General features: G+C 46.5%; 1 protein-coding gene across 2 annotated transcripts in view; it reads left to right on the top strand.

Annotated features, from left to right (window-relative positions):
* Positions 1-15,218: 15,218 nt before the first annotated feature.
* ATP8A2 (ATPase phospholipid transporting 8A2) overlaps positions 15,219-27,402 on the top strand; it is a 345,411-nt gene continuing 333,227 nt past the window's right edge. Inside the window, exon 1 of one of the 2 annotated variants that reach the window (XM_075419576.1) lies at positions 15,219-15,355. In XM_075419576.1, coding sequence (XP_075275691.1) covers positions 15,277-15,355 — 79 coding nt within the window. In that variant the 5' untranslated portion in view covers positions 15,219-15,276. The remainder of the gene's footprint in view (positions 15,356-27,402) is intronic. The other variant, XM_075419584.1, reaches the window with a different exon arrangement.

Raw genomic sequence — 27,402 nt, 5'->3', positions numbered from 1 at the left:
CATAAACATAACTGGATGGCATGAAACAAAGCTAAAATAAGGAAGTGTTAAAGATTAACAGCTTTATATCCTCAAACTAGGCAAAATGTCTTCCAAGTCATCTTTGGTTGAATTCCATTTGATATTTTATGTTGGTCATCTCCTGCTCCAGGGTGCACAGCATCTGGCATCACGTACTGGCACAGGGTACGGGCATCAGACTAGCTTTGTCTCTGGAAGGAGGAATTGGCCTGTTAAATGACTTTTATTGGTGACATTAAGCAAAGCAATTTATTTCTATGCTAATAAATAGGACAATGTGGGCAGAAGTTTTGAAAATGACAATGTATTTCAACTGAAATATTAAATTCAGGTCAACTGGCGGCACTAAGCCAGAACCTGTCTGGAAAGCCTTAATGCTGAAAATGACCCAGAGAGCTGGATTGGGCAGGGCCCTTGGAAGGATATGGAGAATCTTCAGGCTGAGTTAATTGGTTTTTGCATTTCTTACATGTGTGGTGCGATCAGTGGCTTTCTAGCTGATATGATAGCCCTGTATGCCTCTCTAATAGTCTCTTCTTCAATAATAGATGATGCAGAAATGGATCCCTGTGGCACCAAATAACTGCAAACTGGGCAGAAGTGTTTTAATTTCATCCTGTTCCGTAGACTCTTTCCAGCTTCCTTTTCCTTCCCTTCCATATTCAGTAGATCTTTTTGCACACCTGTAACCATTTCCAAGCTTTTTTCCCCACTCTTTCATTTGAGGAACAGACTATTTCCACAAAGTCTTTTTCTCTGGCCCTACTGAAAATTAGATGTGAGTCACACACACGTCTAGAGAGGGCGAGAGATTTGGGATAATAGGGGCATCACTCCTCCTGGCTTTCATAGTCTCACTTGCAGGGCTTATTGAACACAGGGTGTCCCAGAATAGCTCCAACACTAATACAAGGCCATCGTGCTGGTTTTGTGTTTCAGCAGGTCTGTGACGTACCTGTACCCTAACAGCGATGTTTGCTTTATACTGCGCCATAAAGCAGCAAAGCAGCGCCAGAGAACTGTTCAGCCCCAGCGTGCTCGCAGTGCTGTGACCCGAGAGCTTTGTCAGGCACTTTAACCTGAATTAACCAAAACAGTGTGGGGAGTTACGACCTGTGTGGCAGCGGCACCATGATGGGTTGCACACCCTCTCTTGGCCTGACTCAGTGCCAAGCGGTCGTTCTGTTCATGGCTTTGGATTTTTAGAAATACAAGGAGGGAATCAGTTAATTGGGTGTTTTGTTGTCTGATATACAACTGAATTATAAATGTAGCCTTTTCATCTAAACCCAACAGCTAAATGGAAAATGGAACATGAAATACGATAGTTTGACTGGAACATACAGGCTAGGTTATCAGGCTGGTTTTGGCATCAGGCCTCTTGCTAAGCCACAGGCGTGGTCAAAGTATGTTAATCTAAATATGACAGTAAGGTTTGGCTTAGCTCTGGCATAAACATGGCTGAATTTGTACAGCCAAGTTGTGCAGCCTAGTTTTATTAATATAAGGCAGACTTTTCATTACTATGAAAAATAAATATATAAGTACCTAAGGAAAGAAATCGGAGACGTGTGAGAGGGAAGTTTTCTAGAGTTATTGACACTACAATTATCAATGTGCAAATTTGGAAACATGAAAGGAGATGGTAAATTATAGCAGGTTATGTCCTGCCACTTCACGCTTTTGCCATGATGGGAAGTAACTATTCTGGGTTTAAGAGCAGATGTTGTTTCCCTGTGTCCAAGCTCCTGCTGAAGTAAGCCTGTGCAGTCGTGCAGTAACTACCAAATGACTGATGAGAGCCCAACCAGCCTGGTGAGGAAACCAGCCTGACCACCAGGCCAAGTAGGAATGATGCGGGGAGGGACATGACAGCCGCAGCCAAGTGAGGAAGCGGTGGACTGGGTTGAGAAGCAGAGCGTGCAGCGTGATGTGGACAGGAGAAAGCTCTTAATCAGCAGAAGAGAGATGAAGTGGGGTCACTTGAGGTGTGTGCGCACAAGCAAGGCTGTGCCTCCAGGCCAGCGTGGTGAGGACAGCCGTCATAGTGGGTTGGGAAATCTGCAATGCAAGTGCCTGTAGACCAGTGCGCACAGCCGAGGGAGCAAGGTCTGTGAGGTCTGTGTGCAGTTGCAGGGCTATGACCTCATCAGGGCCACGGAGACATGGTGGGACAGCTCACACAGCTGGAGTGCTGCAGTAGATGGATACAGGCGCTTTAGGAAGGACCGGCCAGGACGGTGACGGTGAGGAGCTGCTCTTTGCGTGCGAGAGCAGCTGTAATGTATGAGCTCCGCACTGGGATGGATGAGGAAATAGCTGAGGGCCGGTGGGTCAGGACTAGCGGGCAGACCAACGTGGTCAATGTCATAGTAGGTGTCTGCTATAGACCACCTGATCAGGAGAAAGTAGATGGGGACCTTCTTCAGACAACTAGAAGAAGCCTCGTGTTCACAGGCCCTGGTCCTCGTGGGGGACTTTAACCACACTGATACCTGCTGGAAGAGCCATGCAGCAGAGCACAAACAGTTCAAGAGATTTCCAGATTATCATTTCACAAATGATAGTGAGTATTCTTGCCAGTTGCCTCATCCCATCAAAATTTAAGGACTATTTCTTTCAAAGTACACCCCTGAAATGAGACACTGACATGAAGTGGGTTGACGGTTTGTAGGATTTACCGGTTCCTGAAAAGGCTTTGAGACCTGACTCTGCTTTGGAGTGCACTGACCATACATCAGCGCAGTCTGCAGGATTTTAAGGGAGAGAGGGGGCAAGTGGCAGAAAGCTCTGCGTTATCGTTACTCAGTCACATGCTGTGGCTATGACAACGGAGATGTGCGTACCCAGCTTCAAACAGAGCAGCATACACCACGAAAGGAACGGGCACAACAAGAGCGCAGCACTCGGAGATTAATCTTCACAGTGAAATGTCTCGTTTGCTCTCCCGAGACGCTGTGCAGCCAGTCTGATTTCAGCCTGGACGCAGAAACCTTCAACAGCAGGCAAGTGCTGCCCAGCACCCGCATCCCGCAGCCTGCCCTCGTCCTGCCCTCCTTCGCAGCAGGAGTGGCGTTAGCTCACCTTTCCGCAGCACAAGGCATCTCAGAGCAAAATGCCTCCTGTTTCCTCGCTTACGCTGGACTTGAGCTAATCTAAATGAGACCTGGAGCAGGTTCACCAAATACCGGCGGGGTGCAAGTTGCTCCTTGGCATTCACACTTACTCCAGAAGGTGTTTGTCCCACCACTAAATTTATCTTTGGTGTAATGTAAATTGCCTGAAGTGCAAGAATGAAACACGTACGCAATAAAATAAAACAAGCACAGCTTTGATTTTCTTCTACTGGTTGAACAGCTATAATGTAGTATGTGGGATTGCTTTGTCCCATTATTTTAAGTAGTCCTTTATAAAGGCCTAACTTCAGGCACTTAACACACAATTATAGTACACCGCTTACTCCTACTTCCAAGAAAAGCACTCTAATTTTTGTCTTGAACCTGTCTGCCTCATCTTTAGCATTAAGCCTTCATCTAGGCCAGTTCCATTGTAATGTATTTCATTAAGCAGCATTGGTTCTACCATGCTGAACGTTTGCCATACCTTACACAGCCTCGGAGCTATTTTTGCAGTTCACACAGGTTTGAACTACATTAATAAGGGCTCATCTCTTTACCTTCAAGCACGCGTGTTTGGGAAAGCATACCGTGTTGCTATTTTAATAACGAGGTCTTGCCCTGAACAGAGTGATGCATGCATGCATGCTTTGGTCGCTGGTTGCTGATACCTGGAGGTCATCATCAAGCAAGTGGAGGAAAAGAAGGTTATCAGGAGTAGTCAGCATGGATTCACCAAGGGGAAATCATGCCTGACCAATCTGATAGCTTTCTACGATGACATGACTGGCTGGGGAGATGAAGGGAGAGCAGTGGATGTTGTCTACCTAGACTTCAGCAAGGCTTTTGACATGGTCTCCCATGATATCCTACTAGGGAAGCTCAGGAAGTGTGGGCTGGATGAGTGGTCGGTGCAGTGGATTGAGAACTGGCTGAATGGCAGAACTCAGAGGGTTGTCGTCAGCGGCTCTGAGTCTAGTTGGAGGCCGGTAACTAGCGGTGTCCCCCAGGGGTCAGTACTGGGCCCAGCCTTGTTTAACTTCTTCATCAGCGACCTGGATGAAGAGTTAGAATGTACCCTCAGAAAGTTTGCTGACGACACCAAACTGGGAGGTGTGGTAGATACACCAGAAGGCTGTGCTGCCATTCAGCGTGACCTGGACAGGCTGGAGAGCTGGGCAGAGAGGAACCTGATGAGGTTCAACAAGAGCAAGTGCAGGGTCCTGCACCTGGGGAGGAACAACCCCATGCATCAGTACAGGCTTGGGATGGACCTGCTGGAGTGCAGCTCTGTGGAGAGGGACCTGGGTGTCCTGGTGGACGACAGGTTGACCATGAGCCAGCAGTGTGCCCTGGCTGCCAAGAAGGCCAATGGCATCCTGGGATGCATTAGGAGGAGTGTGGCCAGCAGGACAAGGGAGGTTCTCCTTCCCCTCTACACTGCCCTAGTGAGGCCTCATCTGGAGTACTGTGTCCAGTTCTGGGCTCCCCACTTCAAGAAAGATGAGGAGCTACTGGAGAGAGTCCAGCGGAGGGCTACAAGGATGGTGACGGGACTGGAACATCTCCCCTATGAGGAGAGGCTGAGGGACCTGGGCTTGTTTAGCCTGAAGAAGAGAAGGCTGAGAGCGGACCTAATATATACTTACAAATATCTCAAGGGTGGGTGTCAGGAGGATGGGGCCAGACTCTTTTCAGTGGTGCCCAGCGACAGGACAAGGGGCAACGGGCACAAACTGAGGCACAGGAAGTTCCGTCTGAACATGAGGAAGAACTTCTTCCCTCTGAGGGTGACGGAGCCCTGGAACAGGCTGCCCAGGGAGGTTGTGGATTCTCCTTCTCTGGAGATATTCAAGACCCGCCTGGACAAGGTCCTGTGCAGCCTGCTGTAGGTGACCCTGCTTCGGCAGGGGGGTTGGACTAGATGACCCACAGAGGTCCCTTCCAACCCCTAACATTCTGTGTGATTCTGTGTGATTCCTTCCACTGATTCTTAAACATATTTTTCATGCAGTTTATTCCATTCATTCAATGTCAACAATGCACATATAAACACTGAAAGAATAGGAAATGCTAATATCTAGCTGAGCATACAGTTAGTGTGTAGCAGTTAACTTGAACATGCACACAGTGAGAATAAAGAATCATACTATTCCTTGTCTGACACTATAGGTCACGTCTCTGTGTGTGTGTGCACATACATAAATTGAATTCTGCAGGGAACAGCTTGTATTCGTAAGGAAAAAATGTGAGCATCATAGTGTAACAATTAAGTTAGGATTATTGCGTGTCTGGATTTGGGTCCTTTTGTTGGGCTACTTTATCATCGTACAGACACGACAGTTGGGAGCTAGCCCTGATACCATGACAGCTGAGACCTTCTTATGTAGATTGTTTGAATTCCAATTGCTTAGTCTGTTTTTCTTCACATTTTCTGTTTGATGTGGGATTGAAGTAAAAACCCTAATTTGGGGTTATTTCAGGAAAAGGTTTCTAACATTGAGCCCCTTCATTTTTTCAAAGCATCTCCAAGTCCACAGAGTCCAATATTTTTTTTTCTTGTGCCTGAACCTTAAATGATGGTTCTGGCCTCCCAGCTGACTTCCGCCACTCAATTCACATCATTCCCCTGCATCTGTACTGTGCTCTGCCCCAGTGCAAGAAACAAGTTATAGCTCCTCTCCCGCCTCACTACAGGAACCGAGCTGTGAGATGCCCCCAGGCTGCGAGTATCACGATCAGACACCCAAACCCACAGAAAACACCGTGGGGTGACTGATTCCGACTTCGGCAGCAGGCAATGCAGAATGATGTGAGGGGGGCGGGCTGTCCAGGACAGAAGAATGCTGAGAGCACAAGCCTGGCTGGAACCCCAAGGCCCGCAGGAGCCCAGGGCTCGCCTCCATGCACCGCCTGGGCCTGCTTCACCCCAAGGGACCCTCCAGCTTCCAAGATAGAGACATGTCCGGCAGCAGGAGATGGGTGCCAGGCGGCAAGAAGCAAGCGCGGGCTTGGTGCTTCCCCAGGCACGGCCCCCTCCCAAACTGGGAATGCAGCGCTGGGGCCATGGGATGCAGCGTGAGTCCCGGGGAGCAGGGGCAGACGCACTGCTCCTCCCTCCAAGCCGCATCTTCTTCCAATGCGGAGGGCAAAAAATAAAGATTGGGGGAAAAAAAAAAATACCCTTCCTGCTCTGCTGATAGCAGGCATGGTGGTGTTGGGGTGACAGTTGGACTTCATGATCTTAGAGGTCTTTCCCAACCATAGAATCATAGGTTGGAAAAGACCTCTAAGACCATCGAGTCCAGCCATCTGCCCAACAACACCATGCCTACTAAGCCATATCCCGAAGTGCCACATCTACATGTTTTTAAAACACTTCCAGGGATGGTGACTCCACCACCTCCCTGGGCAGCCTGTTCCAATGCCTGACCACTCTTTCAGTAAAGAAATTTTTCCTAATATCTAATCTAAACCTCCCCTGATGCACCTTGAGGCCATTGCCTCTCGTCCTATCGCTAGTTACCTGGGAGAAGAGACCAACACCTGCCTCACTACAACCTCCTTTCAGGTAGTCGTAGAGAGCAACAAGGTTCCCCCCTTATCCTCTTCTTCTCCAGACTAAACAGGCCCAGCTCCCTCAGCCACTCGTCATCAGACTTGTTCTCCAGACCCCTCACCAGCCTCGTTGCCCTTCTCTGGACACGCTCCAGCACCTCAGTGTCCTTCTTGTAGTGAGGGGCCCACAACTGAACACAGTACTCCAGGTGCAGCCTCACCAGTGCCGAGTACAGGGGCACGATCACCTCCCCACTGCTGCTGGCCACACTCTTCCTGACACAAGCCAGGATGCCGTTGGCCTTCTTGGCCACCTGGGCACTGCTGGCTCATCTTCAGCCGGCTGTCAGCCAACACCCCAAGGTCCTTTTCTCCCAGGCAGCTTTCCAGCCACTCCTCCCCAAGCCTGTAGCGTTGCCTTAATGATCAGCCTTAATAACCTTCATGATTCTGTGACTCCACGATCCAGCAGAATCCAGCGCTGCCGCGGGAAGGCAGAGCCTGCTCGGACATCGCACAGCGCCCGCCGTTTCGCTGGGCCGGGAAACACTGACGTGGCGGCAGCGCCTCGAATGAACGGTACCTCCGAAATAAAACGACGAAACCGCTCAATTCCACATGCAACCGAGCGGAGCCCGCTGCAAAACCAACCGACGGGAGTTTTACCGGCAGAGCTTTCCGGCGGTTGGACGGCTCCCCGCAGAACGCCGCACACCGGGCACAACCCCCTTCCACCCCCCGCGCCGCACCATGCGCGCCCGCCCCGGCCGCCGACGGGCCGCGGGGCCGCGCGGAGGCGGGGCCGCGCGGAGGCGGGGCCGCGGAGCCCCGCCCCGGCCGGCGGGAGCTCTCCGAGGTGCTGGAGCCCGCCCGCGGCCGGTGGCGGTGGGCCGGGGCGCTCCCGGGCGCTCCCCGCGGCAGAGGCCCGGCGCGCAGGACGCCGGGGTTCTCCGCTGGGGCTTTGTTTCTCCACGAACCCCAGGAGAAGTCACAGTGTCCGTGCCTGCCGCCTCTGCGCTGGGGAAACGGGGACCGAGAGAGAAGGCTGCGGGGAGACCTTGTTGCGGCCTTTCGGTACTTAAAGGGGGCCTGTAAGAAAGATGGGGGCTGGCCTTTTAGCAGGGCTTGTTGTGGTAGGACAAGGAGCAATGGTTGAAACTAAAAGAAGGTAGATTTAAACTGGATATAAGGAAGAAATTTTTTACACTGAGGGTGGTGAAGCACTGGCACAGGTTGCCCAGAGAGGTGGCAGATATCCCACCCCTGCAAACATTCAAGGCCAGGTTGGACGGGGCTCTGAGCAACCTGATCGAGTTGAAGATGTCCCTGCTCACTGCAGGGGGGTTGGACCAGATGGCCTTTAAGGGTCGCTTCCAAGCCAAAGCATTCTATGATTCTAGGATGATATTGCATCTCTGTAAGCTGCTTGGAGACCAGCATCTAAGAAGCAGGTTTCCAGCTTGCAGAAATGGTGCTCAGCAATGGAAGAAACCCCAGTTTGCAGGGCATGAGTCAGACATGTTTCCTGACTAGCAGCAGGGCAGAGAGCAACACGCCTTTCATCCTAGTCAGCCAAACCACTGCAGACAAGAAGTGCCTCGAGTTCTGCTTCCTATAGCACACGAAACACCTCTCTGTTATATTAAATTACATTTCAGTGGTTTTAAAATTACTTTTTACTTATTGTGTGTTGTTGTGGTGGTTTTGCCTCAATTTGCAACAAAGAACCATGCAGTTACTCCCTCATTCCTTCCCTCTCCCCGGTGGGATGGGGAGGAGAATCAGAAGGAAAAGGCAAAAACTCGTGGGTTGGGATGAGAACGGTTTAACAGAATGGCAAAGGGTGAAGAAAACAACAATCAATAATGCTGACAAAAAGCATATACAACATGCAGTGTTCTCACCACCCGATGCTCAGCTTGCTCCCGAGTAGCAAAAGCCTCTCCTTCAGCTAGTTCCCCACTTAAATACTGAGCATAACATCACATGGTATAGAATATCCCAATTGATTGGCTGTTTGGTCAGCCCAGCCAGCTTCCTGTGAGAATTAACTCCATCCCAGCCGAATCCAGGAAGGTTGTACATCACATTTTCATTTTTCTGGTATCTAAGTGTTTTAAATAATGTGTAAGTCACAGATATACTACATACTGAACTCTATTTCCAATCAAATGATGGCCTGGCTGTAATAGCTGGTTCAAAACATATTTTGGAACATTTACACAGTTGCTGCGGAGTATGGTTTCATCTTAACAAGTGTGTCTGTTCTCTCAAACTTCTTTTCAGTCTTTCTGAACACATCTGACTGGGACCAACTTTTGCTTTGCTCCATTTTCTTACAACAGTACAAAGTGAATGCTGTCAAATCAGTATGGCAGTATTACATGCATACCTTGGATTGCCTTTGCACCAATCTCATTGATTACAAACCCGGAGAATACTGGACTCAAATTAGCTAGCAACCTAGCTGTGGGACAAGCAAGTGACTCAAAATAACAAAAAATACACCTCATGCATTTTGAGAACTGCTTACACTCTGGAAATGAATCTCATCTTAAATATTTCTTCAATAAGATTTTAATTTCTTCAGTATTATTCTTCTTTGCTTAAGAATACAATTTTTTCTTCATTACTAGTTAATTACTAACTTGGCTTAATACGAACTGGGGGAATGTCTAGGTTATGGACGACTGCACCCTATGTCCTCTCTGCGCAAACAATTTGTAAGGATTGTTCTACACACGGTTTTTCATCAATTGCCAGCCTGATTAATTCCCTCTGTGGACACCACTATCATGGAATAAAAATGACTTGTTCCAATTTAGCTTACTGTATTTTGAATGCATGTTTAAAAGCATACAACCTTGGAGTTATTCTGGTAAAATAATAACAGTGATGCTATTTTATTACGTTAACTTGCAGGTACAAAGAAGCCACAACAGTTGCTATAATAAGTACTTAGACCTGAGTATACCAGAAAAAACGACATTATTTTTCTTCTATTTATTTTCACTGGTTTTGTTAGTGTTAATATAGAAAGAACTCAGTATTTTTCAGTTTTTTGGTATTTTTCAGGCAAATCACAGATCACCTCCTGCTACAAAATGAGTACCAACCTCAGTTTTTAACATATCAATGTGTTCATTCTACTCACTATAATTTTATTTACATGTATCATTATTCAAAAGTGATCTGGAAAACCTTGAGGTGCCTGGTGCTGATTATTTTCCATTGGATGAAAAATTTCCACTGGAAATAAGAGAAACAAGCCATATAGGCTTGAACAAGCTTTTCATGGGGCTTGAAGAATGGAAAAAGATGCCTACACTCTGAAGTTTTGTCCTTTTTTTCCATCATTGCACTGACAGGTAATGGTTAATCCTTCCGCCACCCTCCTATGCACCATTGCACGCGCAATTCATCGTAATTTTTTTCCACCTTCAGGTTAACTCTCTGGACTATCGTTAATGATAAGAGCCACATGTTGAGTGAAGCCCCTTCTGCACTAGAAAGTCTAGGAGACTGCCAGATCATTTAAGAGGTTGCAGGTGGGCCATGCATGCATTAATTCACGTCCATAAAATATCTTACTGCTGCCCAGGAGTTCCTTATCACAGAATCACAGAATCACAGAATAGTAGGGGTTGGAAGGGACCTCTGTGGGTCATCTAGTCCAACCCTCCTGCCGAAGCAGGGTCACCTACAGCAGGCTGCACAGGACTTTGTCCAGGCGGGTCTTGAATATCTCCAGAGAAGGAGACTCCACAACCTCCCTGGGCAGCCTGTTCCAGGGCTCCGTCACCCTCAGAGGGAAGAAGTTCTTCCTCATGTTCAGACGGAACTTCCTGTGCCTCAGTTTGTGCCCATTGCCCCTTGTCCTGTCACTGGGCACCACTGAAAAGAGTCTGGCCCCACCCTCCTGACACGCACCCTTCAGATATTTATAAGCATTTATTAGGTCCCCTCGCAGCCTTCTCTTCTTCAGGCTGAACAAGCCCAGGTCCCTCAGCCTCTCCTCGCAGGAGAGATGTTCCAGTTCCCTCATCATCCTTGTAGCCCTCCGCTGGACTCTCTCCAGTAGCTCTTCATCTTTCTTGAACTGGGGAGCCCAGAACTGGACACAGTACTCTAGATGGGGCCTCACCAGGGCAGTGTAGAGGGGAAGGAGAACCTCCCTCGTCCTGCTGGCCACACTCTTCTTGATGCACCCCAGGATTCCATTGGCTTTCTTGGCAGCCAGGGCACACTGCTGGTCACATTCCGTATCTGTCTATAGAGACACAGCATCTCTGCAAAAAATATTTATAAATGATTTCATAGATTTTCTTATGGTGAGTGGTGCTAAGCACATTTCCTGGATCTGGAAGCAGCTTCCTCCATGAATCCAGAAACAGCAAGTGCTAGGTTTTTGACCTTTTTGAATTGTCATGATGAGTGACAGATACCTCCCAGGTATCTCAACACATAATTTACATTGTGCTGGTTTTGATCCTATGCATGTAAACAAGCGCAAAATTTTGCCCCAGCACAAAGATTTGATTTAAAACCAGCACAGTCTGTTGTGGTTTTTTTCAGACACAGGAGCTAGACAAGCAGAACTTGCAGGTGATTACTCCAGCCCTGCAGCCCAGTAACACCATTGCTGGTAGGAGGCCACAGGCTTTGTACCGACTTTGCAAGGCCTCAGGACTGAGACCTGGTTTATCCGAGCTTCTCTTGAACTGACTGCGGCTTTGTTTTTACTTTCTTTAGCTGTAACAGCAATATCTGTAATGAGCAGGTGGCTATGTCTAACTTCTACTTTTGCTTAACTTTGTATGGTACAACTGTAGCTTTCATACGGACAGTGACAAGAAGTTGTACTGCGTAGAATGAGGTATTTATCACCAACATAATGACATAGTGCAGAGGAATACAGGCCTGGTATGACAGCAGCGTCTCCTGAAAGCAGTGACACAGGGCACTGCAGAGGAGGCCTAAGAGAATAAAAAAAGGGGCACAGCCTTGGCACTGGATAACTCAGGGCTATGAAGAGCTCTCCAGCAATCCACTAAAGCAGTGCAGACCTGGGAGCTGGGCAAAGCCAGTTTGGGGATTACAACAAGAACAAAGAACAAATAAGTAACATAGATAAATGGTGTCACATGCAGTAAAATTGGATGTGATGCGAAGCTGTAGACAAATGAAGAAAGAGCAAGGTGTGTTAAAAATAGATGAAAACAGCCCCATACATATGAACAAAACAAGTGAAAATAGCCCCATAACAGTTCTTTGCTTTTCTCAGCAAAGAACTTTTTGGGAAGACACCGCTGCCCAGAAGCAGCCTCAGCACCCACTGCTTGGGGCAGGCTGGCGCTGTCACCCCTAGGTCCCAGGGGGGCGGCGGAAGGGTCAGCACAACCCCACAACAAGGACAGACAGGAAGGGTGTGTCTATGAAAAAAATGAACTGCATTATTATTTCTGGTTGTTTTTTTTTTGTAGTAGCATTCTTTAATTTCTTTCTTTTTTTCTTTCTTTTTCTGTCGTAATTAGCTCTCGTCTAATAGCTCTTTGATTAGAGTGTGAAGTTTTCCACTATACTACTACTAAATTCTGAGTAAGGTGTATTTCTTTTTTTTTTTCAGAACCATACTCTGTGCATAACATTAGTAATTGGAGCAAAGGATGCATCTTTTGGAAATTTAGACTTAACAATCTCTCCAAGGTCGCAGATGGTATCTGGCACAGTCAGAAATAGAATAAAGATATCCTGTCTCCAGCCTGGCACATTAACCACAGGACCATCCTTCCTGCTTTTGCTTTATTTATTACATTGAAATAATTATTATGCATACTGAGCTCTTTGAAAGTACATTGCTATAAATACTAGAAAAGTGAGTACACTGTAATTTGAAAAATACCAGCTCCTGGTTTTCGATACATCGTTCAAACCGTGGAGCCATTATGACAGACCTCAGGGAATCACACTGCCATGACTCACAGTCTGTTAATGAACAAATTAGTGCACATCAGCACTGTGACAAAGGCAGGCGTTTCATAACAAAACAACAAAGGTGAGTCCTGCGCAGCTGAACAGTGTGTGTTTTTTTCTCAAAACTTGGGGCCAACCTGCTACTTGTCAGGCGGTTACTAATGAACGTGGGCTTTCAGAAACACAACCAACTCAGGTTCACCTCCGGACTGCGCGCTTGGCTTTCCAGCGGCCCTACTCTTAGGCCTGCTGAGCAGGACTCAGATTCTTTCTCCACTGCTGAGATTACCCTGCACACTCGGTTTGCTTAGACACTTCTGCAGTCCACTTTCTCCTCTCGACTTCCCGTTAGACTGCAGTGTACAATTACATCAGCTTCTGACTGGAGACAGGTATGGCAGGCAGGTCCTCTGATGCTCACAGTCTATGCTGGGGCAAAGTTGTTTTTTCTTTCTTCCATGGCATTAAGCGTCACTGAAGTGCCTGGTCACTAATGCTCTGAGATCTGCCTTCCACAGGGATGCATCTCAGGCTTGTTGAGACAAGTGTGGGTTGGGTAATTAAATCTCTTTGAGGAGCTCAAGTAGTCAAGTTTATGTGACTGAGTAGCCCTGCGCAGACGCAAGCCAGATGGTGTGTTAGCTGGAGCACTCTTGGAGAACACTGAGGGCGCAGAGGTGAAAGCAAGCACAGCGCATGAGAAGTAATGAGCGCATTTTGCTGCTACTTGGGCTTGCAGGCTGACAGGGCTGGCAGCTTGCAGGCGACAATGCTTTTAGTGTACTGTAAACACAGCTCACCTGATGGTTAATTTCTGAAGAAACAGTAAACATGAAACCAGGAGCTGCCACTCTTTCTTGGTCCTGTTTTGGAGCACTTTTCTTGACTTTGATCTGACAGCTTGAACCCAAAGCGAACTTCACTTTAATTTGTCTACTAGCTAACAACATATGTGAAATGATTTTCTGTTCTCCAGCCAATGCCTATGGGTGGAAAAACACTGACCACGACAGAAAATAATTTGTGGAGAGGCAAAAAAGTAAGCTGATGGAGAAAATCATGTTCATGAAAATAACCAGCTCCATGTCAGGGGCTGCAAATGTTAAAGGCGTGCAGGAACGCCCGCATTCGGCATTGTCTCTACTGGATGACCTCATTTGCAAAAGCCCTTGGGCCAGCCTTCTCCCAGAGCGATAAAGTCCACAAGAGTAAGAGCTTCCCACAGGCCAGGAAATACGTGTCTGTGGCAGTCCTGTCCCAGAGTGAGCATCTCCAGGTGGACAATGACGACCCTCTGAAGCCAGTGTAAAACACTGCAATTCTACGCTACTCTGCGTCCACGGAGCGCAAAGCGATTTGTCAACAAAATTTCTATTTGCAACTTTTTGTGAAGTTGTAGCTGGAAAGTATTAGCTTCCATATTATACATGAGAACACCGAAGTACAGAGACATTTATTTACAATCTTTGAAACAACACCCAAATTCCCCATCTTGTATGCTGGCCAACTCCCTATGGTCGAGTGGTTTAGATACAGATTTAGGGCCATCTTTCACAGACCTTCAGGGTACTGGAGACCATTTCTCACCCAGTAGGTCTTCCCAAAACTCCATACATCCTCATCCCAAGGAAGCTTCCGCCTCGTTCAAAACAGCTGACCATGAATCTCACCTAGAAGAGAAGACAACTCCTTTCAGATGTGGCAACCACTGCGAGCTACGCCCGATTGAGACCAGCATCTGCAGAGATCACGAGGATTCTTTTTAGTTTATTTTTAACATCTCATTTCTTCTTTGCCTGTCTTTGGCAGGTAAACTCTCACGGTTGCAAATGTTTGCATAGGAGCAGGACACGTCGTAAGACTTAAGTGGTATATTGATTGATCTTTATTTCTTTTTTTGTGCTTGATTTGCCAGACATTTTGAGTCGAGAAGGAACACCAGCTTTCGTGCGGCACGCCACCGTGATGGACGGTGCCCTTGCAACTGGGACAAAGAAGCCCGGTTAGGGATCCCGAGCCCAGCGGAGGATTCACCGGGATGCTTTACGTGCCCAAAATGTCCATAAACCACCGGTTTCAGACAGAAACCTGTAACAAGCCCCAGGCCCGGACTTTTATCCTGTTGTACATAACGACTGGGGCCTGGAATGGGGGGCTGCGAGGGGCTGTGCTGCCCGAGGAGCAGCACTTTGCGGAGCCGCGGACGGCTGCGGGATGGGAGGCAGCGGGGAACCGGGGCCGGTCCCTCCAGACCCCGCGGACAGGGAGCACCGGGCCGGCTGCCCCGGGAAGCCGTCGTCTCCCTCGGCGGCGGGGAGTGGGCGGCCAGCGCCCGGCGCCGCACCCCGCCTCGGCAGCCCCGCAGGCCCCAGCCCCCGCGGGCGGGGAGGGAGAGGCAGCCCCCGCTGTGGCCGCGGCCCCGAGGGAAGGGCTGGAGGAGCCGAGCCCGCCGAGGGCTCCGCGCCTCGCCCGCCCCCGCAGCCAGGCCGCGCCGCTGCCAGCGGCCGCCGCCGCAGCGCGGCGTCTGCGTGAGGGGGGGCCCATGGCCAGCCCGCCGCCGCCGCCGCCCTAAGCCGGCCGCCGGCTTCCCCCGCCGCCCGGCCGCAGCATGCCGAACGGGGCCGGGCTGGACGCGGCGCTGAGGATGTCCCTGCAGCGGAAATCCTCCAAGATCCACTCCTCGGCCGGTGAGGAGCGGGCGCGGCCAGGCGGGAGGGAGCGGCGCGGGGAGCAGGCGCGGCGGCGGGGGAAGGAGGGCGAGCGAGCCAGGCGGCGGGAGACGGCGCCTCCATGGCCCGGCCGCCCGGCCCGGGGTGTCTGCGCCGCTCGGGGCCTCCCCTCGGCCCAGCCGCCGCGCCCCGCACGGCCCTGGCATCCCCGCAGGGCCCCGTGCCCGGCCCGGCCCCCGCACCCCCCGGACGCCCAGCCGCCGGGGCCCCGCACCGCCACGGGCCGGGCGCCCTGGCCCGCTGCCGCACCGCACTGCCGGGCCCTGCCCGGGGCCGCCGGGGTCAGGGCGGGCGGTGGGCAGCCCCCGAGGGGCAGCCGGGGTGCTGCCGTCTCCTCATGGCGCTGCTGAGGGGGGCGAGGCGGGGTCTCCCCGTGCTTTCTCTCTGTTCTGAGAGGTTTTTTGACGGGAAAATTCCTTGGTGCGCATCGGGTCGGAGGGCAGAGGCCCCCCCGGCGGAGGGGAGGGAGGGGAGGGGAGGCAGGGTGCCCTCTGCACCCCACCGGGGCGGTCACGGGCCTCTGGCCGGTGCTGAGGAGTGGGGAGAGCAGCGGCACTGCGGTGAGCTGGCGGAGAGGGCATTTAGAAGGTTTCTCAAGAGGTTCGTTTAAGAAAATGCTTTCCAACTCGTTCATAAGAAAACAGGCAAAGGTGGAATACTGCAAAGGTGTAGTTCTGGTCCCGAAGGACTTCCACCACCTCCTGTAGGACCACTCAGAATTGGCTTTTACCTGTTTTACTGAGGGATAGCTGAGTCCTCAGTGACATTGTGACTTACAGACAGGGCCAGTAGAAGGCCGAGACATTCCTGTGCGAAACATTTAGGCTCCTAGCACAGTCTCTGCAGTGGGTGAGGGTGCAGGATAATGCTCCTTCAGCACTTCTTGAAGCATGTTTCCTGATCAGCTGTATGTTGGGTTAAATCTCAGAGCACCTTGGAGAGCATTTGCTGGATGGCTTTTGGATGACACTGAACTTGAAGACGTCCTCCAGCCACTCGTGGCTGTTCAGCCCATGCAACCAGACTAGAGCTAGCTTCAAGGAGACTGAAGGAGAAGCCACCTTCCTTTTGGCTCTTCTGTACAGCCCAGTCACTCCAGTATTCCCGTTTGGTCTCACTGCTTGCTAATAAGGACAGAACCTCAGGGACCTCTGCGTAGCTGCTGAAGTAAGCAGGGTGCTAAGCAGAGAGGTGCGTAATGCTAGCTCATAGGAAATGGTAAGGCTTCAAGACTAGGCTTTAGCACATTAACAGCTTTACTTATCTTCAGCATAAGCCATTCAGATGAAACAGTCGCAGTTAAGCAGATTCCACTCTCCGATGCCTGGGGTTGTCTCCACTTCTGCAGTCCGATCTGAAGTCTTTCCCACAGCTGCAGTTCGGCAGATCTGTTTGCAACATGATGTTTGGAATCTAGACCTAGGTGCCCTTACCCATACCCAGCCCTTCAGGTGCTGAATGCTTGGCACTTGGAGAGTGTTTAACGTGAACATGGGGTACATAAGGATTTTAAGCTTCAGCTTTTGTAAAGCATACTTGTAGATCTAGGTGGTGAAGTTACACCTCAGTCACGCTCTGGGTGCCTGAGGCACCTAGATCTTCCAGCTGGGATTTAGCTATACACAGCATTAGATTTTTACGTGTTGCCTGCATTTCAGGTAATTGAAATCCAAATTAGATGATACTTTGAAGAAAGATGGAGGTTGCTGGTTAGCATTAAGATCACTGCTTCTCAGTTGTTGAACAACACATTTCCGATTTAGAATATTTTTCTGAAGTATAACAGAATAATGTCTAGTATAGGTGTACATAATGCTTATAAAATTTACATAATAGAGGTTTGTGTAGCTTATTACATAGACTTATTAAAGGGTATGATTGTAGTTGGCTTAGGATGCCAGAGCCCACTCTGGTGGCTTAGGACAGCCGGAGCCAATCTCTCTGCCACCCAGAGAGAAGGTCCTGCCTTCGCCCTTCCTGAGTATTCCCGTTGCCTTGCTTGCGTCAACATTAGCCATCCGATGGTTCCGTGGTCACCTGGATCAGTGCTGATGTGGCTGACTACCGGCCTGTACGACCTCAGACGGCAGCGGGGAACAGACCCAGAAGGGCAGGAGCGCGCTGTTTTTCACAGCATGCTGTGGCTTGCTGTGCAGACCTGCCGCCTGTGTGGGCCAGACAGGTTCTAAGAAGGGGCTGTGTGAACCCAACTGCAAAAACACGTGTTTGGAGAGTCACTGGCAGCTGAAAAGCAGTTTGGATGTGGTTGTGTGGTGGTACTGCAAAATCTGAAGACCTTTCCTGAGCTGAATGGCGTGGAGGGGGGATTGGTCTCCCTTTTGTCATCCTTAGTTAGGGTCGGGTAACCCTGTCTTCATCCACTGTGGTTTTCTTGGCACCCATGCATCAGAATATTGCACTTTCTTTCCTTTGTAGAAGAGAAGATGTTTCCTGCTTTAAATAACTGTAGTTTGTTTGCTAGTCCTGTTCACTTTCCAGGGAGTTTTGGTAATCTTGAAGTATTAGCTTTCAGTTTGGGTCACAGATACTTCTTTCCTTATTATGTAAAATATTTTGGTAGCTTATAGATGTTCTTCTTTAGTCAAGAAGAACAGTACCTCTGTGGTGGTCTAATGATGTCTTTTCACATAAGACCCATTTGCGATTTTCTATTCTCTTGCATTTTGTAGCGTGGCTTTCATGTGTGCTAGTACAGTATAAAATGTAATTGGTATACTTGGTAGAGTTTTAAGCCTGCTTAGCGCTGATACAGAGGACTTCACAGAAGAGCACATGATGTGAAAAGGAGAATTTAGAGATGTCAAGTCACCTCCTGCCACTGAAATGATCAGTCCTCTTTTATACATTTGCTCATTAATCGATTTTTTTTTTTGCTTTGTACAACTAAATCTTTTTATTGCTGTAATGTACCAATTGAGCTAAATTGATTAGATTTAAATTATTCTCAAAGAAGTCTCCAGCTCTTTACTGTTGGAACCACAAACATCAAAGACTAACCTGTTCTTCTCCTTCCTGTCTCCTTAAAGTCACTAAAAATAAGAACTATCAATAACACATTGGATGATTACACAATAGCATTTTTATTTTTAGGGCAAAAAATTTCAAATTCCAACTTTGGAACAGATTGAAGGTACAAATGGTCTTGATGTCATTTACTGTGGTCTTTTTCAGCTGCTCAGTGGTGCACATCAGCAAGAAGGAGTATTTTTAGTGTGAAGGTAGTGACAGAATCTTCTCCTAGGACATGAGGAGCTGAAATATAAACATAATTTCATGGTATGAAACCATAGTCCTTTTATATCTTTTTCATCTACATTTCCCCTGAAATATTGACTTGCATTTTATGCTGTGTGTTTGGTCTTAAGAGCAGCGATTGTCTCTTAGAGTCTTATGCTTTCTGATTGTAAAGGACCCGTCTTTTTCTTTTGTCAGAGGAATGTCTGTGTAAGAACCTCTTTGGGCTAGATCCTGTTTTTGTGCTGCAATAGTACATTATCATGACTGCAACTGTTGGGAAGTGTTGTGCAGAGCAGTTATGATTGCACACAGGCACTCGTATTTTGCTCAAAGCTTTCATCTGTAGTCGTTTACAGGTTAGACAGAATTCCTATAGATAAATGTAAAATGCGCAGGAGCTATAGGTGGAGTACTTAGCTTTGCACTGTTTACGTGTCGCTGTTGCTGCTTCAAAGAAGGTGCCTTTTGGTATTGCGGAGGTCGGGTTCAGACAGTGTAAGAAGTACAGCGAAGGCTAAAACTTGCAGCGTGAAGCTCACTGAAGTCACCTGTACTCAGGGATATCTACCTCATACTGTGCAGGCAGATCAGCAGTTGTCCTGAGTGCGTTTTTAAGCAAACAAACCCTATGAAAGGGGTCAAGCACAGTGCTGAGCTAACAGATTCCTAAAATATTGACATTTAAATGTTTAACTAAGAGCAAAAGCCCTGCTTTGCTGTGAGAAATGTACCTGGCAGGTGTAGTGACAGTGGGCACTAAGCAGAGGGGTGTACTTCCTCAGCAAATGCATTTAATGGCCATTAACTTTACCAGGAGTTACAGAAACATCTAGCAAGACAATTGCAGCCATAGTGTGGGCACACAGGAGTTCTGCGCTATGATGAGAAATTTTTCCAGGTGAAGACTGGAGTACAGGTGTGTTTATGCACGCACACAGACTGTGTGGTGTTAATTATGTGGAAGTGTAACTGCGCTCCTGTTTCTCTTCATCTGTGCTTAACTGGCACATAACGTAGTATAATGTGCAGCTTATTCAATCACATCAAAGGCCCGATCCTATTTGCATAAACATCAGTGACAATTATGCCTTTTCAGCAAGACCTCACCACAATAAACCCCATGTTTTACGTTACTGTGTTTTTATAGTAGCACAAAGTGGAGCCTTCTCAAGCAGGGTGAGATCTTGTTCAACTGTGAAGCGAGGTGGTGACAGTGACAGGGCTAACTGGAGGCCAACCTGAACCTCTGCTGTCTTGGGTAACTCACTTAAAGCTGCGAGAGTTGGTTTGCATTAGGATAGGAGCGAATTTAAAATACATCTGCTTATGACAGCGAATTAGAAAAAGATGTTGTATACACAGTTAGTGTGGAATAATTTCATATATGAACAAGGTCCTAAGTAGCGTGGCAGAAGAAACACTCCTTTGCCTTACTGTGGCGGGGTAGGTGAGATCATGAATAAATCCAATAATGATCAAACTGTTGCTTGAAATCAGAAAGAACTCCTGAAACACGCGAAGTATATTTAGAGAGGAGACGTGGTTTTATTCTGCGCAGGGTGCGAGGTGGAAGATTTCCACAAATCAAGCACACCCCTGGGATTCTTTACTGGACGTTTATACACAAAAGTTACAAAGCCCCACCTAACCAGTACAGTTTTTCCGCCTATCTAACACATATTCATCGTGCTGAGCAAGCGAAGTCTTTTATGCCTGCATGGGGGTCTCAGAGGGTCTCTGGTGGTCGTTTGGGGAAGAATACCCCTACTCATTTTGTCCTTTTATGGTTATGTGTCATCTGAGGACACGAGAGTTCTTGTTTTTCTTGCCAACTCCTTGCTTCGCAGTCTCGCAGTGGATGTATGTCCTTGATTGAGCAAGTCTGTAACCATGAGATGTTCCTTATCTGGAACGCTGGCTGCTATTCAAATACTTTTTCGTGAGTTAGTAACTATCCTTAAATTATAACCTTATTCTTAACTGTTAGTTTGCCTTCTTAAAATGTGTCTAAATGTATGTCTCCAAGGTAGCAAGACCACTCAGATGATGGAGAACACAGTTATTTAGGAGTTAGTTGAAGAGATTTAACTAAACTTCGTTTTTTAAGATGAAATGAAATGAAATGTATTTAATAAAAATAAAAATTTCCACTCCAAATGTATTTAATAAAAAATTTCCACCCCACTGTATAGCCAATACATGAATTTTCTTGTGTTATTTGACTATATGCATAACTCAATTGAAAACAGACACATGTACTGTCTATTTATAGGGACTATTTTATTCCTGCTCTGCTCCACTCTCCCTCCACAGGACTTTTGTTTCACATTTTAGTTCCCTAGCAGTATCTGCTTTTAGTGAACTTCCCTGTGCTGGGTGAGTAAGTGTCCTTCTCATTTTCTGGGTAGACGTAAAAGTACAGCCCTGCTAGTGAGATTTGGCAGTGATGCTGTTGTAATTCCATGCAGGATTAAAACACCTGACAGTAAAATGGTTGCAGGGAAACCTGCTTGTCTGTTCAGGGTCCTAGAATAGCTCCGAGACAAGGAAACTGCCCTTACTGGGTACAGGCAGAATAGTCGTTCAGTGTTGCATTTTCATTGTCACGAGGTCTGAGCACAGTCTTAATCTCTGCCAACTCTGTAGGGAGATTTTATGGGGAAATCTACAGCTTCATAAATGGTGCTGATTTAAAGCATTCCTTTTTTTTTTTTTGATAATTGACTTCTTCCCTTCCCAAGAAGTTCCAAGCTGACGGCTCCCATTGTCTCTACATGGCAGCATCTCAAACTGATCACTCCCCAATTAGTTACCAATTCACAAGGCATTTTTGTTGCAGTGAAGACTTACTGAGGGCCCTATAAACAGCCATGTTACTAATTTCTGCTCTTCTGGAACGCTGTCAAGTGATACTCCGTACACTTGCTGCACAGTGCAACTCTTAGCTGGATCATTTCCCTTTGACCATTCTTCTCTGAGCTGTCAAGTATACCTACCCTCTAAATAATCTTTGAATCTGAAATGAGTGATTTGCTACTTGTGAAGCAATATTCTAAGCGCCAGTTAGCTTTATTACTATAATAGATTACTGTTTCGTATTTGTTTTCCTGCACCATGTTGCATTGTGGCACATTTTAATCAGTTTATGGTAGTACAAATATCAGAATATCTGTTACAGACAGTATCTGTAGAGCCTGATTGTTGACAGGTTCTTTTAAGGGACAATTAATCACAAAATCTCTCTTGTGTGTATAGAAGGTAGAGCAGAGCAATATATTAGACTTTGAAAAGGTGGGTGAACAACTCTACAGCAACAGCTTTCTGCTTCTGGGACAACCATTAAGTTTGGCTTGGCTTTTTCATCAACATAAATGTTTTCCTTTCCGTCTCCCATCTTTTCTAGCTAAGGCTTTTGGAGCAGTTGCAGGTATATGAGATATGACATGTAGGAGCTTTAAATAACCCATTCTCAGTTGGTACACTCAAAGGATAAATTGTGAAAGATTGTTGACATGGTGGAAGACAGAGAAAAAAAAGTAAAATTATAGAAAGGTGTTTTTTTGTTTTAAATGTAAAATAAAAAATGAAGTATCAATATTGAAAACTTCTTATTCAAACAGTTATTCCAGTATTTGTTTGGAAAGCTTTCAGATTTTTGACTAGCATTATTGCCACCTTTTCATAAGGAATTCTGTCTGCTGGAAAAGTTCCTGGGCAGTTTTCCTTCCAGGCTAAGGAATGGATAGCTGCCTGCCTGTTTGGAAGATCCTGGCTCTCAGAACACTGATTGAGGCCCATGTCTTAACAATGGCAGTAATTCTTGATTTGTTCATTTTTAATTTGGCTACTGGAAGCTAGAATGGAGCAAGCACACCTGAAAACAGAAGATGCTAAGTTTGTATTTTGAGCCAAAGCTGACATGATACAGATTTTAATGAGGGACCCAATCAAACCACCTATTTGCACTCAGGGAAGCAACATAATCCATATAGATAGAATGTCACATACACGTATATGACATTCAGCAGAGGTTTTTCAGACAGCTAGCTAGAGGTGTTTCTTAACGATGCAGTTGTCCTTTCTGTAAGCACTAAAACCAGTTTAAATTGGAAACAATGTGAAGTGTCAGTAAATTAGGCTCAATACCTTTATGTTGTGATGAAGAATCACAAGACACACTGTGGATTTTGTAATACATTTCCACTGCTTTGCAACCTCCCATAGGGTATTTTTGTTATTTTTAGTTCTAATTAACAACTTGGGAATTGTTGCACTGGGGCATCAGTGCAAAATGCAAATAAACGAGAACTTGTCTTCCACTTGACTAAAATGGAAGAGCCACGGTTGGGTCAGACTTGTAATTCATAATAGATCCAACAAAGTAGGTCAGTTTGTTTCAGGCAAGGGTTTGGTCTTATGAACCTAGCTTCTTTTAGAGCGTTGTAAATCGGTATTAACACAACTGACATTAGTGTATAGGTTCTTCTAGGGAGAGAAGGCAGCCTTACATGTTGTTTAAAACTGACTGGAAGGTCTTGATTTTTAATTCCTAATCTCTCGAATGCAGACGACCAAACTAATTTATTTGATTTCGTTAAATAGGTAGGTATTTGTAAAGAGTGAAAGCAAAAGCTTTTATCTCCTTACAATAACACCACCCTGACTCATTTGCTACTTTGAATAGGAGGAGGGCTCAGGTGTTATCTCCTGCTGACCCAGCACTGTTCTGCCTATTCACACGAAGCACAGTGAAGGCAATCCAACATCCTGTGCCTGCCAGATTTGGGAACGTTCAACCCTTCAACCTGATGCTTATAAAAAGGATATATGAAACAAATAGCCCAGGCTTTTGTATGCCTTTAAATACTCTAAGCAAATGTCACCTACATTGATGCAGTTTGTTTGTAGATGCGAGACAAAAGATGCTGAAAGAATATGTGCGAAGTCAACAGCAGCCATCATATGTCTGAATCAGATACAGAGGCTACGTCTGCATTTGTCATGTCAGTTACGCAGATGGGGATCAGGACTTGACCTGGAAGCTTTAAACTCAAAGCCAGTTGTCATTTGCTCAGCATTTCTGCATCACTGGGAAGGCTCAGCATAGTTCCTGCTTCAGTCGTCCCGTGGCTACTGAGCTGAGTGAAATACATTGACCTCAATCCTGGTGCCTTGTTTTGAAGAGGGACAGAAATGCAGAGGAATAGAGAAGGCTGCGGGGAGACCTTATAGCAGCCTTTCAGTACCTGAAGGAGGCCTATAGGAAAGATGGGGAAAATATTTTCAGCAGGCCTTGTTGCAATAGGACAAGGAGTAATGGCTTTAAGCTAAGGGAGGGTAGATTTAGATTGGATATAAGGAAGAAATATTTTGCCATAAGGGTGGTGAAACACTGGAACGGGTTGCCCAGAGAGGTAGTGGAGGCCCCATCCCTGGAAACATTCAAGGCCAGGTTGGATGGGGCTCTGAGCAACCTGGTCTAGTTAAAGATGTCCCTGCTCACTGCAGGGGGTTGGGCTAGGTGACCTCTAAAGGTCCCTTCCAACCCAAAGCATTCTATGATTCTATGATTCTGTGAATTAAGGTGTCTGTGTGCTCCCCAGACTGAGGAGAGGACCAGTCCTGCTTTACAGATTAACAGATCTTGTTGCCAGAGTTTCACTAATACAAGTCTGCAGCTGGAAACCATCCTTGTGCCATTTGTCTGTCTGGTCACAGTGTGAAAAAAGCTTTTGTAAGAGCTTGCCAGACAGACAGGAGGAGAGAGTGCTATCTATCCTTCTTCCTCCCTGCCCCCAATCAAACTCATCCTAATCCTGCGCCGCTTGGAGAGCGGGGACTATTCATTCTTCACTCCTGAACTAAAATCCTGACCCTTGCTGAAGGTTTCACACAATCTTCAGTAAGTAAAGAGGTTCTTACCCTCCTCTTCTGATGAAAGTAATTTTAGTTGCAAATCTGAAATTTGCTTATCCGATCTTTTGAAAGAGTTTAAACCCCCCAAATCTTCGTTAGGGTAGCAAAAGGGGGTGATTGGTCTTCAGAAAGAGAAAGGGGTGGCTAGAAAGATCTGAAGGATTTGAGGAGAAAGAGTTGACTTCTAATAGAAAAAGCAAAAAGATTTTGGGAGTTGGGGTCCGAACTTAAGACACTTCAGGAAAGTGCGATTATTGGTAAATTTATTAACATGCAAATGTGCAAATGAACTCATTATTTTAGAGTTATTTTAGATCTGTTCCATCTTGACAAATTGGAGTTGCACATCATTTCACGTCTTTATTTAGAGTGTTGAGCCCCTATAATAGGAAGAATTAAAAATACATTTTCTGGAGAGGGTAGGGGCAGTGTAATCTCGTAACATACCATATAGATCCACATTACTGAAGGGGCCACTATAGTTGATGTTTTGATTGTGATGAAGCTGTTCAGGACAGAATATGTCCTTTCAGTTTGGCCAACAATTCTGTATTTATTGTGAGCTTCACAGTATTTTGGGATTTTACTTACCAGCTACAAAACGCAAGCTTCTGTCAGCCTAGCTATCATCTAAACAATGAAGTTTCTGTACATATAGTTAAGAGGAAGAAAAATTATTTCAACTAGAGGTTAGTGCTGGTGCAAGAACAGACTTTCACAGACATTTAGTCTGAAAGTAGTAAGCATATTTCTAAATATCAGACAACTGTTCAGAATAGCTTTCCAGAAGGAGTGGTGGGAAAGAAATCTAGCTTGATCTAGTGACAGAATTTGACCAGTATATGTAAAGGACTATAAAATAATCATCTGGAACAGGTGGATCTGAACTTTTAAACAGGCTTTTGCTTCTAGGGCTGTGTTTTTAAACACCAAGTAGAACCAGGAACTTCATGGACAGAAGATAGACTTTACTGATCTTTCCAGGATCGCGTTGTAAAATAGCACCCGCACTTCGTATCTGATTTTGATTGAACAATAACAATCATCGAATGTAGTATATTCCCGTACTTCCTTTTTACCATGCTAAGATTGGGATGATCAGTGATGTCTGCTGTTGTTTGAGTTACAGATTAATTTCTTACTCAGAAATGACCAATTATTATTATTTTGGAAAATAGCAAAAAGTGCGTAAAAGCATTAACATGAGAACTGTAAAATAATGGAAGAGCACAATGGCAGAAGGGGAAGGAGGGAGTCAGCATCCCTAACTGCCCTGCCAACAGGAACAAAATAAATCAGCTTCTCTGGAAGTCAAGAAAGGACAACATGAAGTCACTGCAAGCAGCACAACCGTGACTGAGAGAGGAGTCTGACCTGGTAAAGGAAAACGTGTATGTCCCTACAAACCATACATAAGTAGAGAGCCTCTGCCTTTTGATGTTTTTAGTGTGACTGTGTGCAGAAAGAGATATAAATTCAGAGGGTGTCCTGCTGCCCGGACTATATTTTCTGTCATGCTGAATTCCAGCCAGTGTCTCTTCTTGGCTCTGGAACGTGGACAGCCTTTGGACACAGCTGGCAAACCACAAGGGAGTTTTATACATTGCCTGCTCAAGTGGTGAGACAGCACGTCTCCCAACCTTCCTAATGCCAGTTTACCAAGAGCTTCCTCCTGTGAGTTGCCATGTATGCTGTCAACCTAACACCGATGATGCTTTCCCTAAGTGCATGCCAGGGAGCCCTTCTATCACAGGTCTCTGTTAGCTGGGACCACGTACACAGCAGCTCCCCAGTACTATTCCTTCTCTTCTGACAGACTATCTCATAGGAGATCTGCAAAATCCCAGATCCTCCAGCAGATCCAGGAAGGTGTCTAGTTGCAAGATCTCCACTCAGAGCAGCTGACGAGGAAGTCTGTTTTGTCTCACAGTAGACACACTTGCCATTTAAATCGCTGTTCCATTTCCATCACTGACTCCACGCCGTCTCCCTCCAGTGTACTTACCCAGATTGTTTCTGGTAGGAGTTTGAGTCAGATGCAAAGGGTGGCACGTGGCATGGCACAGGAGAGGGCAGTGAGTGTTCCAAGCCTGAACTGCAGGCGAGACCTCAACAATCCTAAACTTTCACCATCAAGAAAGCCTGTTCATCCAGGGCTCCAAAGAAGAAGATTCTGCAGTCCTCAACACTGGATGGTTTTGTTGAAGTTTTGGCCTGCCTGCTGATTACCTAAACCATTTTCTTTAAAGGCTTTTTGCCAAAACCCCAAAGAGAGGAAAATGGGAATAAAATAGCTGCAATAATAGGTCTGATGTGATTTTGTTGAGACAGTACAATTTTGTGTTAGTGCTAAATAGCATGGGATTTAAATAATTTACTACTCCTTTTGATACTTTTTTGTTTATTTGACAGCCAGGGTCTCTGTGCACTGGCCATTCCTGCTGCTGATGGCTGTTGTTTAAGCAGACGTTAAACCCTGTTGTCAGGCTATCAGTGCCATCTCCTATGTAGAGATCCCTGATAACCAGAGGCAAGAGTTAATCTTACACCTTCTTCCTACACCTTCCTTACACCTTCCTTTTTTTTTCCTATAAAGTCAAGTGCCTTGTAAGACACGCAGCACTTTACACACTGATATCTTGCTGAATTTCTGCCTTAATCTGTTACAGGCTACAAATCAAATCAGGACATCAGTTTTGCCCACTGATGAGATGATATAATTTATATTTCTACGGCCCAGTTCATGTCTAGACAGGGCAGATGGTTCTGGTGGAGTTTACATCATCATTAATTTGGGACTCAGCAACTGTAAACAATCATATTTTTTATTT

This window comes from Opisthocomus hoazin, chromosome 1 (genome assembly GCF_030867145.1).
Source record: "Opisthocomus hoazin isolate bOpiHoa1 chromosome 1, bOpiHoa1.hap1, whole genome shotgun sequence".
NCBI classification, from domain to species: Eukaryota; Metazoa; Chordata; class Aves; order Opisthocomiformes; family Opisthocomidae; genus Opisthocomus; species Opisthocomus hoazin.
Note: the sequence above shows the minus strand (reverse complement) of the source record. Positions and strands in the feature narration are given on the sequence as shown.